The sequence below is a fragment of the Aspergillus caelatus genome, assembly GCF_009193585.1.
Source record: "Aspergillus caelatus strain CBS 763.97 unplaced genomic scaffold BDV27scaffold_225, whole genome shotgun sequence".
Lineage (NCBI taxonomy): Eukaryota > Fungi > Ascomycota > Eurotiomycetes > Eurotiales > Aspergillaceae > Aspergillus > Aspergillus caelatus.
The window spans coordinates 25,149-39,366 of record NW_022475488.1 but is presented as its reverse complement, the minus strand read 5'-3'; the positions used below and the strand labels follow the sequence as shown (position 1 = coordinate 39,366).

General features: G+C 47.0%; 3 protein-coding genes across 3 annotated transcripts; all 3 read right to left on the bottom strand.

Annotated features, from left to right (window-relative positions):
• Positions 1-15: 15 nt before the first annotated feature.
• On the bottom strand, positions 16-1,700 carry BDV27DRAFT_134946 (seipin). Its single transcript, XM_032068405.1, has 4 exons — positions 1,580-1,700; positions 1,329-1,513; positions 785-1,240; positions 16-718 (listed from the first exon to the last, which is right to left on the bottom strand). The coding sequence occupies exons 1-4, from the start codon at positions 1,643-1,645 to the stop codon at positions 298-300; spliced, it is 1,128 nt and encodes a 375-aa protein (XP_031923257.1). The 5' UTR covers positions 1,646-1,700; the 3' UTR covers positions 16-297.
• Positions 1,701-2,268: 568 nt separating this feature from the next.
• Positions 2,269-9,111, bottom strand: BDV27DRAFT_44064 (CCR4-NOT core subunit CDC39). The gene is made up of 4 exons (XM_032076646.1): positions 8,927-9,111; positions 8,534-8,858; positions 2,558-8,472; positions 2,269-2,495 (listed from the first exon to the last, which is right to left on the bottom strand). The coding sequence occupies exons 2-4, from the start codon at positions 8,838-8,840 to the stop codon at positions 2,430-2,432; spliced, it is 6,288 nt and encodes a 2,095-aa protein (XP_031923256.1). The 5' UTR covers positions 8,841-8,858; positions 8,927-9,111; the 3' UTR covers positions 2,269-2,429.
• A 3,292-nt stretch (positions 9,112-12,403) lies between these two features.
• Positions 12,404-12,798, bottom strand: BDV27DRAFT_161920 (uncharacterized protein; the record flags this gene model as incomplete). Its single annotated transcript, XM_032073307.1, has 2 exons — positions 12,404-12,501; positions 12,555-12,798. 2 exons carry the CDS (start codon positions 12,796-12,798, stop codon positions 12,404-12,406), a joined length of 342 nt encoding a protein of 113 aa, XP_031923255.1.
• Between the last annotated feature and the right edge of the window lie 1,420 nt (positions 12,799-14,218).

Genomic DNA, 14,218 nt, shown 5'->3' with positions numbered 1-14,218 from the left:
GATAACGCCATCGCTATCACTATTTATATTTATATTTATATTTATCTGTACCCAGTCCTTCCGTACGTAGCACTACTTTGGACACCAATTCACCTTGCAGCCTAACATGTGTCTCGTGTAAACCCGATCATCCGCACAAGAGATATTATGTTCAGCGTACTAAGCGAAGTGTTACTACAGGATCTTTTGCGCCTCAAAGAGATCTAGATCAACACAATGGCTCCCGCTGATGATTGGGTATCAATACTGTGAAAAAACGCCGACTTGGAAAATCATCACAAAAGACATCGAAGCCGATTAGGACTGTTCGGTACTGAACAGGCGGCTTCGCCTTCGTTGAACACCACGAGCCTCAGCACTTTCCAACCCCGTCCCCGCACCGACCTCCTCGGACGATAATGTACCTCGGTCCCTTGGCGAACCATCGGACTCGTCGTCATCTGCCTCATAGTCATCTTCTCTCTTGATCCTCTGCTTCCCTTCTGGAATAGTGGAAGAAGCAGAGGGTACCTCCATGAGAGAGGATGTTTCCTCAGAAGGTTCTTGCTTGATCGGCGTTTCGTCGCCCGCTTCCTCCTTCACCTCCGGTTCACGCGTACCCGTGCTTGATAAGGAAGCTATAATCACCCAAGAAATGCTTGCCGATGTCATACAGATACTCCAGAACAAGGAACTAAAGATGAAGAACGACGTGATCTTCCAGTTGTACATCATCCATCTGCTGTACAGTTAGTCACAATAGCCACACCCCAAAAGCAACCCATTGGGTCCCTGGGCGCCATACCTCAATCCAGTAAACCTAGCTCTGAATTCCACCGTTGCTTTGTATATTTGCATCTCCTCGCTACTATGGATTTCCAGCCGCAAACTTTCAGGCAGATTACGCCATCCGCGGGCAAACTCAACCCGTTCCATCATTGGTACCACCAGTTTCTCTGCCTCCCGCGACCAACCAAACACATAGAACGGCATGAGTGAGAGCTTGCTGGCTGTGTCTACTAGAGGCGAGGCGTATGTTAGGATAGCAGAACGGCGCGATCGTGAGATAGGATACGTAGAGCTATTCGTGCCCGTCAGGACAGACGTCGATGGAAGGGAAAGGAGAGTCAGATCGAGCATAAAATTCCCAGCGGCAAGGTTTGAAGGGGTACGAGGCAACTCAAGCTCCACGTTTATGTCGTATGGCTGAAGGGAGACCAATTCGGAGCCGAGCGAGGCGATCCCCCAAGGATGCCCATCACTATTAGCAGGTACGATCAGCAAAAAGATGCCTCAGACGAAAGCATACATCTTATCTCCAGATATTCGCCGATCAATTCTGTACTGACCCGAATTGTAAATGTACCACGCGTCCAACGCCGACTTGGGGAACGAATCTGTAGTAGAAAATCCCATAGGCGAGGGCGGACCCAAACAACATGCATAGGCCCGTGCCAACAAATAGCAAGGTCCCCAAATATGCCTTCTGGGCTTGTTTTGAGAAGAATGGTCGGCTGTACTTAACCAGCGCGTTCTGCGCGTTATGGTAGAGCTGTTAGGGCACCAAATCGATCATCTTCTATGTGGTGTTGGCTCTTACCGTTGTCCTAGTTACAACTGTAGGCTTATGACCTGAATCTTCCTCGGAAGTATACTCAGATTCCATGATGCGGTAATGAGGGAAATAAAGGGAGGGTAATTGAAGCAAATTTCTGTGACAGCTGTGTCGGAGTACTAGTTTGAGTCTACCTGAACTATTTTGCCGGGGTCGCGTCGACGTCACAGGGTCTCTCTTCCGCGGGAACATGTGAACCTTCCTTCTCAGGTATCCATTTAAACTACCAGTAGCTACAAATACAACTACCTACTACGAGAATGATTTTATTCTGCGGCATCATTTACAATGGATTTGCACACTCATTATTCCATATCGACCGGATCAAACTCCCAAATGCCATTGAAAATGCAAAGTAAAACAAAACCTCATTATACCCCCGTATTTTTTATACTTATCGTTACAGGCCACCAGAACCGGAGTGACGCAAATGTCCAACAGAAGTACAAGGGAGAAAGGAATTGGTTAAAAAAAAAAAAGAATAGGGTGAAAAAAGAGAAAGAAAAAAAATGATAAAAGGTTTCATGTAGCATTCAACCGTGCTGACATGTCCTCCTAGTGGTATGCATATCCCTCCCAGAAACCCAACCGAGAAATGATAACGAGGTAAAGCAGTACAGACGGCCCACTAAAAGAAAGATAATAGAGGAAAAGAACCCTTCAACAAATCATACATCCCAGCAGAGCTCCGTAAATATGGATGCTACATGTCATGAGCGGCATCGGCAATCACCATGAAAACATTCATGTCAGAAATAAGTAAGACATCGTGGCAAGGTCAAGTTCTTCGTATTAATAGAGAATATAGCAAAGGGTGCTGATTCTTCGTCAATGCCTAGGCCAACGCTCTAGGGCTTTGCTGTTGAATGTGCTGCAGGAGTGCGTCGAATAAACGACCGATCTGATGACATCTCTGGTTAGTTGCTTGTTCAATCGAGCGAACGCGGGATAAAAATAACTCACCTCAGGCGCCGCCTGAATAAAGGGAAGACGGAAAAAGGTGTAGCTTCGATTCTGAAGCAGTTCTTGCAGAGTTATAATCAATCCCCAAGGGTGAGGACGATGAACGATAAGTCGCTCAAGCAGCACCCGAATGATCTGCTGGCGAATGTCGGACTCATCCTGTTCCGAGTAGTCGGAACCGAACAAACGGAGAATTGCGAAACTGAAGAAGTAGGTGTGACTGTTAGGATACCGAAGCTGGTTCGCCATCGCGCTCAGCAGGTAATAGCGCGCCTCAGGCCGTAAGGCTTTCGCTAATCTCTCAAGAAGGGCTGAATGAGGGGAGTTGTCAAATGCTGCACGAGTGTTGCCCTTAGATGCATTGACAGAGACAGCGCTCTGGCCGATGTAGAGCACCAGGGCATTCAGAAGCACCACATTGACGTTGATTGGCGTGTAGAAGAGGCCGGTCTCTTTGGTAGTCGGGTTGTACACGGCTTCACAAATCTGCTGCAAAGCCGCTTCCGACGCATTTCCGCTCTGAAGCGAAGAGTCAACTACACTCTTGATGTTCGCCTGCTGGAGTGGAGCTGCCGTGTCACCAGCGATCTTTGGCGCTTCACGCATCTCCTCCAGCCGTTCGACCTTCAGGCCCTCTCTAAACGGATCTGGTAGTTTGTGGAAGGATGACGGATAGGCGCTCAGAACAAGATTTCGAAGCTGAGCGCAGTGTGCGGGGATAACATTGCAGAACTGGAAATGGTTTTCCGCCACAAACTCGGGGAAGTCATGATGCAGGATCAGCAAGATGCGAAGCACGCCCTTATACATGTCCTTGATAACATAGGAGATATTTGCAGGCTTGAGTTGCTCGCCGATATAAGCAAGAAGAGCTTGCATGATCTCGCAGTAAGGGCCCCAGCCCGTACGCTCTGGCATGTTCAACATACCTGACATGAAAAACCTGTGCGAGACCAACGCCAGCCACCCGTAAACAAACGCGGGGCAGTACTTAGGTTGGAGTGACAAGAATTTGTTAGCCAAGGCGAACATCATCTCTTGATGTTGTTCGCTCTGTTGAAGGCCGTTCAAGGAATATTCGCAAAGGATACTTGAGAAGAGCCTGAAGAAGACGCGCTGGTTGAAAGCTTCACCCCTCATAACATGATGGTGGTTGAGAACGAGCACCAGTAATGACAGGATCGAATTGAAGTAGACTGACTTGCTAGTCTTGGTAGCTCCTGGTGTCTCGCCCTGGAATTTGACAAGAAGTACAACCAGCTTTGCGAGGGCATCGATGTAGAGGTAGGCTTCGTCAAGGCTGCCATTAGGATTTTGAGACTCATGCTCAAACATTGCAACGGAAATATCGATGCTAAGACGGAAGAATAAGGCAGAATCTTCTTGATTGTCCATGACTTGTCTTTCATGGATATCCTTGAGGAAAGAATAATAGGTGCGATCAATGGCGCCCGGAGCCTTGTAGATTCCGATCCATTCGCTGAAGATGTACTCCATTTGATCACGCTTCGCTCTCGCTTTATCGCTGAGTAGAGGGTTAACAACTTCAGGAATCCCAGACTCGCGCAGCTTGTTGATAATGTCACTGGCAGTTGAAAGACTGGAGTCTTCTGCAAGCCACTGGCTCATAGCTTCAAGACTGCCTGAGAAGTCAGACCTCAAGGCGGAAGGCTCCTCGCTGAAAAGAACACGGTCCATCAGATTGGCAAGGACATCTAGAGCACCGGTATTCTTCTGAAGAATAAGCCTTGTCAATATCATATCAACGCGACGAATGTCCAAAAGTCCAGCATCAATGAGGGCGACAGTGACTGGGACATTGAACATGTGCTCATCATCAACTTCCGATAGGACCGCCCAGGTGTATCGTGCTACTAGAGACGACATATCGCACAGCTTGGCAAGAAGATGTACGAGTACTTCAATCTCTAATGTGCCTTGAGTCTGCGAGAATAGACTTGTGCAGATCTTGAGTGACGTCAACCGCGCCAGTTCCTCACCGTTGGGAGATGCGAGAATAGCCCGCAAGGCTTGGTTGTACTCTTGTAGGACGCCGCTGTCTCTTCCAAGATCTCTAACACGTTCCTCAGACGCATTTCTTGCAGCTTGCTGAAGATCGGAAACGATACTCTCAACCTTCTCGCGCGGACTCTGTGCTTCAAGGAAACCATTGAGCTGCGACTGTGCACTGACGAGCCCAGACTGCTGCAACCTGGCATCCTGTTGCGCCTGTGGTGTTCTGTGAGGAACAGCAGGCTGCTCTGCCGGTGTGGAAAGGTTCGGTATGGCGGTATAAGGATCCTGTAGAACATCTTGAATGCGGCCAGAGTCAGTCGAAACATTGGGGATATGAGTTGTTGCCGGCCCACGAGACTGGCGGGCGAACTCTTCATAGATAGCCAGCTGTTCTTTGTTAAGTCCCCCAGGTGCCTGCCGATAAGGCTCGGGAATGAAAAGCCCCCAGCGGTTCATTGATGGATCAATGAATGGCTCATTGGGTCGGGCCGCACGATGACGGCGACGGGCTTCTAACTGCGGCTCAATGACCTTTTCGATCTCTGGAAGTGACTTTTCTTCTGCTGCCTTCTCAACAATGCCGCATGCGGCATCCAGGTTATCATTAACACACATCAGGATAAGCCCCTCAGGCATAGGCTGGTCAGAATATTCCTGCTGGATCATACGGATATAGTTGGTCATGCTGACCTTCAGAGGCTCTTTGCAAGTGACAAGGGCCAGGCTACCAGCAAGTTGTCTAACCATTATGCCAGCCGCATGTCGGACCTTCTCCTCGTCGGGCTCCATGGCGAAATCCTTTGAGACCAATTGAACTGTCGAGATGGAAGCAATGGTTACCGACCGTTCCACCACAGGCGTTATAATCTCTGCAATAGCACGTTCGACGGAACTGTGTACAATTTGCCGAAGGACGTTGGGGTCAACCATGCTGCTTGCGGACGACGGCAAGACAAGAATCTTATCTAAGCTTGGCAGCGTCGACATAATAGCGGCGGGTGATAGCCTTTCGTGACGAATGCCTTGGTTGATGCTAGTAAGTGCCATGTCTTCAAACGCTTCGAGACCTTCAGGAATGTTGGCTGTCGACAACGCATCCTCAATGTGCGCTGAACGGTCTCGAATGATGACGGATGGCTCAATGGCTTTATGATCAAGATCAAGGTCTTTGCATAGAACCTCTATTTCAAACTTGAGATTCAGTTTCAATTCTGCAAAGTGATAAAGCTCCATCAAAAGTGCCAGGATATCCATGAGCCAAGGATTTGGCGGGTTGAAGACTGTAGACTTGGTAGCCTGGACCAACACCTTACAGGTGAATGGGATCACGATCGTCAGGCGTTGGCTGTCATAACCTTCCAAGAGAAGCCCCTTAAAGTAGACATTTTTGTGCTTGACTGGCTTATCCTTTGCGATAGTCAAGGATCCAAGCCATAAGCCAAGATTCTTTAAATGTCCACGGTCGGTGGAATTATTCAGAGTGGCCTCGGCATTAAGCAACTTGGAAACGCTGACGTATGTTTCTCGCAGAACTTCCGCCCAAAGCACCCTATCATTAATGCGATCAAGGAGGTCAAGGTACAACTGCTGGAAATTAGGCTGCAGTTTGGCCCGTTCTTCCACCAAATACGAAGCAAACCATTGGTGGTGTTGATCCCGGAGAACATCGGTGAGATCTCGTAGCTTCTCCTCGATGTTCTGCTCTGATACGTTGTTCAGTACAAATAGAATCTTGTCCTGCACATCCTCGTCGGGGTCCTTGTAGACTTCGGGTCGGAGAGGGGGATCAACATGTACAGAAATGAATTTACGACTTGTTCCGTCAGCGGCAGCAGTCTCGTCCACAACATTACCATTAGTCATAGATCCAGCGGAAGCATTATCCAGTCTAGCAGTATCGGAGTCGCGGGCCTGGTTTCCTTGTTCGTGAAGCACCTCTTCGGCTTTTTGAAAGATTGGAGAGCCTTGCAAAGTCGGAATCTGCAATAGCAGATGACAAAAGCCCGCCCATTCTGGAAGTCGGTTGATCAACTGCTCGATAGCTTCAACTCCAAACTTGTACATCGGGTCATGCATGTCATGTTCGCGCACGGCTTCAAGAATCATACCCAAACCGACCTTTAAGGTGATACCATCAACAAGTCGGAAGTTAATGATACCGCCAAACATGACAGCTGTCTTTGTGAGAGCTTCCAATGGATACTCATGGTAGCAGTGATACTCATCGATGAGTCCGTGGACCATACAGGCGAACAAGTCTTGCTCAGCGGGTTCGCGCGAAGACTTATATCGTCTCATCAACTCGAGAATTTCTCTCAGGGACAGTTCTTCATGATACATCTTGCCGAACAACTCCTGCATCTGCTTGTCAACGGCTTCAGGCAAAGAGTTTCCGTTTTCACCGTTGGCATCGATAATATCATCAAAACCTTCTCCGTAGTTGATCAACCTAGGATACGTCTGGATACAGATCCGTTGCACTGGTGTGAGATTCTCACGATCACCAACGTATTCCTCCAAGACTGACAGCAAGGTATAGACGGTCTTCACAGAAAGGCTGACCATTTGAGGCGCGGGTTGCTCTTTCCTTTGAACATGAAGCTCGTCCTCCGCCTTTATCCTCAGAAACTTGGACAATAAGCTGCCCATATCCATGGGACCCTTTTGAGCAGCATTGCGCACCCATTGTTCCAAATCGAAAGGCCCCTTACGGTGAGCATAACAAGCAAGATCCATGGCGAGGCCATTTGTGTATCCTAATAGGAAATCCAGCCAATTGTATTCGACAGCATGCTCGTATATGGCAGCAGTAGAAGTCGGATCCTGAGTGAACGTAGTGAAAAGTTGCTCCGCCACCCATTGCTTATCTTGACGCCACGCTCCATGCAGAGCTAACTGGTATCCTTCCTCTTGTTTTAGTATGAAAACGACTAGTGTCCGGAGGACGAAGCTTTGCTGAACGGTGGTCCACGGCTGTGGAAGGGTCAACGCTGAGCATAGGAAGACAGGGAGATCATATTGAACGATGGCCTTGATAAGCAGTTGGCTCTCGGCGACCGCCCAGGAGGCCTGAGAGAACAAGGAGAGATCGAACAAAGCTCTCATGGCATCCAAAGACCGTAGGGGTGATTTTGCTGCACGCTCTCCTTGTAAACGAACAAGTTCGGGGCCATCCGCAAAAAAGTCTGGAGGGAAAGTAGCGCGGAGGTTAGGGATCTGCGACACATCGGTTCGAGAGACAAGGAAAGCCGTGAGAAAGGACAGCTGAGTGTCACGATGTTCCCAATCACCGCCCCAGAGTTTCTGAACATCCAAGGTCGGGTCTTCCGAAGCAGCTGCTAAGAGAGCCGAATATAGTTTGGCGAATTGTTTCGCATCTAGTCTTAAGCCTTCACGATCAAAGTTCCGGAAAATCAGAGGCCAGCTTATTTGTTTTTCACTGTAATGTGACTTGACGGCTGCAAGGAATGTTTCAAGGGAGAATTCCTGCCAATATTGTGACAGTACCAAGAATAACAGTGCACTAGCAAGATGTTCCTCATTCCAGCATTCTGAGCCAGCTGAATTAATGGTTTCAGTCACAAGGTCTGGGTTTGAAGTCGCTTTCGGCCCCTTCAAGTGCAGTTGACGGACTAGAGTATATCTCGGGTTGATGAAATTGAACATTTGCAGGGCAGATGCAATCTCAAAAGGCATCTCTACGCCCAGCCTTGTATAGCGTAGATTGGCCGCATATACGAGCTTAGCCTTCACTTCGTCCGTGAAATTGCGTGGTGGGTACAGGATGAAGCGCTCAATTGTCATTCCGATACAGGCATTCTTATAGTCCTTGGTTATCTCCGACGGAGTCGCGAGGCTTTGGAGGAACGAAGGTATCGAGTTGGAGAGGATTGCATCAGCTAAAAGCGGGAATGGTGAGACACCGATCACTACTAGAAGCATCAGAAGCGACAGACTTACCCTTTGCGCGCAAGTCCGACTTGTTAGCCATCTTAAAAGCCAGCGCAAGTGAAACTTTCAAGATAGGATCAAGTTTAAAATGATCCAGGAACGTCGAAAGATCGAAATCTCGGAAAATATCGCCCTCGGAAGTATCTACCGTCTCCGCGATTTTCTGGGCTTGTTCGATGTCTTGAGATACTTTTTGCATCTCTTGCACCAGGAGAGGATAATTTCCGGCATTTTCCACAGACTTATTCACACCGGGAAAGATCTGAGGGGCGTTGCCTGTGAGAAGGCGCCTGAAATATTTGGAGAAGACCTCCATGCCGTTGGACTCAACAAGCTAGAAGCAACAATACATTAGTGATAGTTCGCGTTGCAAGGATTCCGAATAAAGATAAATTGGCTTACTTTGTGAATCTGAGCAGCTTTCGTGTCCCACTTCTCTCGACCTTCTTTCTCCGTAATTGAATCTAGGAGAAGAAATACTTGAGCAATAGATATTTTTGTTAGCGAAGACTGACTTGCGTGAGCTGCAGCTGCCGAGCCCGATTTGTCAGAAGGAAACCCTGTAGGTGAGTTTACCGTTGTCCCAGATGACAACGGAGAGAAGGTGGCGCCTCTGGAAGATCCCGTCCCACCTCCGCCTCCCCCGGAGCCTCCACCACCCGCGATAGAGCCCGCTGTGGAAGCCAGATGTGACCCAGACGACGGGGTATGGGCTCTGAATTTAGGAGACGAGAGAGATTGTCCGGGCTGCTGATGTTGTTGCGAGCCAGATTGGAAGGAGGTGAATGGTGACGGCGTGGAGGCAGGTGAGGGCGCGTTCCGGCCGCCTGGAAAGCCTCGTGCGGAACTCAGAACCGCAGAGAAGGAGGAGGTCAAAGGAGATGAAGTTAAACCGCCCGGACCAGGACTACTGGACTGAGGTGGCCCTCGGGAAGAGGTAGAGGGGAAAGATGACGATGCGAGATTGTTGGTCGCAAGCGGAGTCAGTCCACGGCGAACGCTGGACTGGGACACGGATGGACCCCAGGCAGATTGCTGTGACCTTCCAGGTCTGATCGTGGAAGACTTATCGGTGCCAGAAGCAATCGACGATTGGGAGGAAGGAGGAGGGGGAGGGAAGGTCATCTAGGAGACGCGATCATTTGATCTGAAGGCGACGACAAATTTTTATTCGTGACGACAGTCGACGGAAGTTTGCAACCTAATTATGACGCTGTTATTTATTTGATTGCAATAAGGGTAGATCTTGCGGTGGCAGAGCCAAAATAGGATGACAATGAGGATGAATGTTGCTTCGTGGCACAGGTTGGAAGTTCCGAGTTAATGACGGACAGAGAAAGAGAGGTTGAGTGGACGGCAGGTGGAGATGATGCCTGAGGCTGACAGCACTAGCTCGGATTGGTGCTTAGTTTCTACCACAGGCTACAGGGCCCGAAGGCTGTCTCTTTAGTACTAGGGCTATGGAACATAAACAATGATGCCCAAGAGAAACTACCTAACGGATCAACCAGAGAATGAGACCCCCATTGAGGGTTCGTATGTAGTGGATAACTAAGATTATAATTATTTTTTTTTTTACACCTCACACTACTCTGTTCAGTACAAAGAGCCTACGGTTCCACATTTTTGCTGTCAGATGTTGCTGGCCTTCGTGATTATATTGAGTGCACGTGAGCCTATGTTTCCAAATTATGTAATATCTTAGTCACCATACAAATGGCTGCACCTATAACAGCGACTCACTGGAAGAGGCATAGCGTTCCCGTCCAGGATTAGGGTCGAGCGGCGGCTTGGCATCAAGGTGCGTTCTTATAAACCGGTCCATAGAGTAACACACTGCTTGGAGATTGAGACCATTCATTCACTACCTTTTCCCTCGTTCTTCTTGTTCTCCTCTTAACCATTCACTGTCAAATAATTGACATATTATGGGCATTAATCCATCATTCATTGAAACTATTTTCGCTTTGCCCCCTCTTTTCATCAATGTACTATAACAGTTCAGCGTCCTATCGGGAGGAACCAAATATCTTATGGAATGTCGAAGATATGTAGATGCTAGCAGCTATGATACTTAGTATGCAGGAGACCCCGAGTGGATGTGGATCATGAGTCTTTTGTATGGCCGAGGAGACATGTTCATAAATTATTACTGTCAACATAGTACCCAGCCTTAGAATGCTACAAGGCGGCGGTATACGCCAACACAATAACCCCGTAAATCTATTGCTGTTAGAGGTAAATGTCGACAACCCAACAATGAGCATCCCGAACCCCGATATTATTATTACTTTTAGAAGTATACCCGAAATGACACCTCCAAGGCTGTCAAGCTTCCAAAGTATTGTTGTAGACAGATAGGTTGTTTATTGCAGAGATATTATAACGTCAAGATAAAATCATGAGGGCTATGGCGTATCCTTTGTCAAATGAAAGGCTATGCCGTGCATCCGTTTTGCTAAAATCACCATAATTAACGTAATTTGATCCACCCCTAAACACATGGTGCTTACTACTACTGTACATAGATCGCGACTTAAACAAGACAATCGGTTCTGCTGAGTCAACTCTTCGTGAGGCGATCTATCATGTCCATTGATCTGTATGCCTAAATTAGGTAATTCCTGGCTAACTTACTGTGGGCATCTGAATATCAATTATCCTTTTCACTTGGAAACTTTTGGCACTTGACAACTGCAACTTGGAAGTTCCGTAACCTACAAATCTCAACCGTTCACTTGGGAAACTTACTCCGTTCTGTTAGTTCGTTATTAAATGGGTATAAAATACTTTACATCCGTCATATCTATACCTTATGATTTCCTAATTAATCCTGCCTTTTGTCTAAGAAGTGCCATTATAAGTATATAACTTATGTTACTTGTGAAGTCTTGCTAAGATACAGAAAATCTCGATTGATTTCACGATCAAGAGCACCGAAAAAGAGGCTGCTACATCATCACCTGCGGCAGATGTAAATTTTCATAAAAACACCATTGTACTCGATTATCCTGCTGTATCTTCTTGTATCGAGTTGCGTTCAATAGCGAGTAAGCCTGTCCCCCTTCCCCTCCTCCTAGCACATCCATTAAAATGCTTATATATTCAGATTCGTCACTACCGCTGAATCTCCAGATATTGCCCCAGCCCAATTGTTCAGCGATCTGATTGTTATTAGTTCAATCCGAAGCAGGCAAACAAGCATTGCAACCTACATCTTCCATTGACCAATTCGTGGTATACACATGATAATCGCGAGACCAGGTATCGATATAACCACAATATCTTAGACCTGCGTCCAACCTAAACGGATACGTACCCGCCTCGCCTCCATCCGGGTAAAACCAACAGAACCCGCTACTACACTGGATAATCCCCCACTTCCCCAAAATACAGCACCAGCCGTCATCCGTTATACTTACATGGATCAGCATTTGCTTCAGCAGAGAGACACCGACACAAGACACACCAAGCTGAATTGAAATCTGGGTCCCCTAGGTAGTCCGTTGACTCTTCGTGAAATATAACTGATATAGCATCTATTATCCACCAGTTAATCATCAATCTTGTAACCATGGCTACTATACATGCCAGCTGCAAGGGAACTGAAGGCATCGTGAAGGTTGACTGGCTTTCCGACGCTCACAAACTCATCCATCCTCTGCGATAGTGCCTGTATACGTGCCACAATCCTGGATTCTTGCTGGCTCACTCCCGCTCTTGTGAAGAGACGACTAACCTGCCCACGCAAAGCTCGATGTTTGTCATGGGAGAGGAGGGGGAAAGTGATATCTATGTTTGGGCTCAGCAACAGATGCTAATACTTCCAGTCCAAGAAACTTCGCTACCTTCAAATCCAGTGCCTTGTGTAAATCGATGCTACGCGTCGGATTTCCTCACAGTTCCGGTCACGTAGAGCTTGCTGTGGAAACCCGGATCTCTTATGTGCAGTTCACTCGGAGCCCGGACAATGGGCCCTGCAACCGTACTTAGTTTTCTATAAGTAGCTAAGGCATCGAAGAGACCATACCGTAATTCTTATGCAGTTCCTCGATTTGAAGATAATACTGGCCATCTTTGACCCAATCATAGTACCACTGGGTCAGGTATGTCAATCGGGCAAGAGGCGGACCGGGAAAGGCAGCAATTGGACTTAAGAAAAGACGGTACAAGGCCAAGATGGAAAGATATGCTACAAGGATGGTTACAACAGTGAGGGTGATGTAAAACCCGGGTGCGATAGGGACGAGCGTCTTGTCCAGCAAAGTATTCATGTTGTAAATGTATATAATACCTATTTGAGGGATCATAAATGGTTTTGAATAGGCCATTGGAAGTCTAGGCATATATATAGAGAGGAGGAGTATATGAATAGTGTCTCTACAACAACAAATGTAACGGTCAACATATGCGTGAGGGCTCCATATATCATCATTAGATATTACATATGACGAGCCTATGTTCTAAGCTACATGGCGGGTCATCTGGTAGACGCGGAAGAGTTTCTGGACAAGTCGGAAATCATTTCCTGCATTAGGTCGCACTACCTTTGCTAGGGTTCAAACGTGTGTCTCTCTAGACCATGTCGTGATTTCAACAGATGTTGGTCTTCCCCACATGCTTGGACCTTTGAATATAAGTTCAGGAAGCCATCTTTCAAGCAACCGACATAATAGTTTGGTGCTACTAGATCCATGAATCATGATTGCACCGTCGTACAAATGGCGCAGAACTCCAAGACTGTCACCAGTGTCGATCCAGACGATTGGGTCGATTGTTCTAGTGTGGAGCTGAAGTAGAAAAGCGGTCATGAGCAGGGATGCTAAAGGTTGCAAGCTAGAAATGACCTTAATTTATCTGCAAGGGTGTAGATTTTATAGCCAGATAGTAGATACTATGGTGGTAAAAACAGGGAATATGAGCTTTTGCCTAAACTTTAATTTAATTCATAAATAGATATTATTAATCTACTTAAGCGACCTCACGTATATGTACATACTGGTGCTACCAAAGCCCAGAATTATGATCTCTGGTTTTATTGTTCCTTGTTCGTATAGTTTTACTCAGAGAGGCCCGTTGATTAATTGGAAATTTACGTGATAAGTACGAAACCCAAAATTTCTTATTGAATGGATCGCCTTGGTATAAGATCCTCGAAGCGAAAGATTCCTATACAATGTATTAAGTTAAATGGGTTGCCAATTATTAATATACAGTACCGCCGGTACAAGTCACTATATTTATTGTTAGTATATCATCCTTGTACTGTACATAATAAGTTATTTAGGTCTAGTGCACTTGCATTCATGTCACCGGCTATAAAAAGCAAAGATTTTCTCGTGATATTCATCAACCATGCTTGAAGCCCTGTACAAAATCCTAGCAATCGCAACCAAAACTAATAAATATTTGATATGACTTCGCGAAGCTTGAGTTCAACAAGACGTAATGGAAAACCTCGTTCCTGCGAGCCGTGTCGAATTGCCAAGGTCCGCTGTGACAGATGTGTCTTTCGTCACAAGGAAAGGAGCTGCATTTCCCATCCTGCGCCCATGACAACTCTACTAATGGCCAGTATTTAGGGATATACTGACCAGACACGAGTTTTTCTGGGGCCAGATTCCGCAAGAGCTAAAGTACGACGAGCTCAGTGGATTTCAACATATTCCTCCTCCACAACGACATGTCGTGATG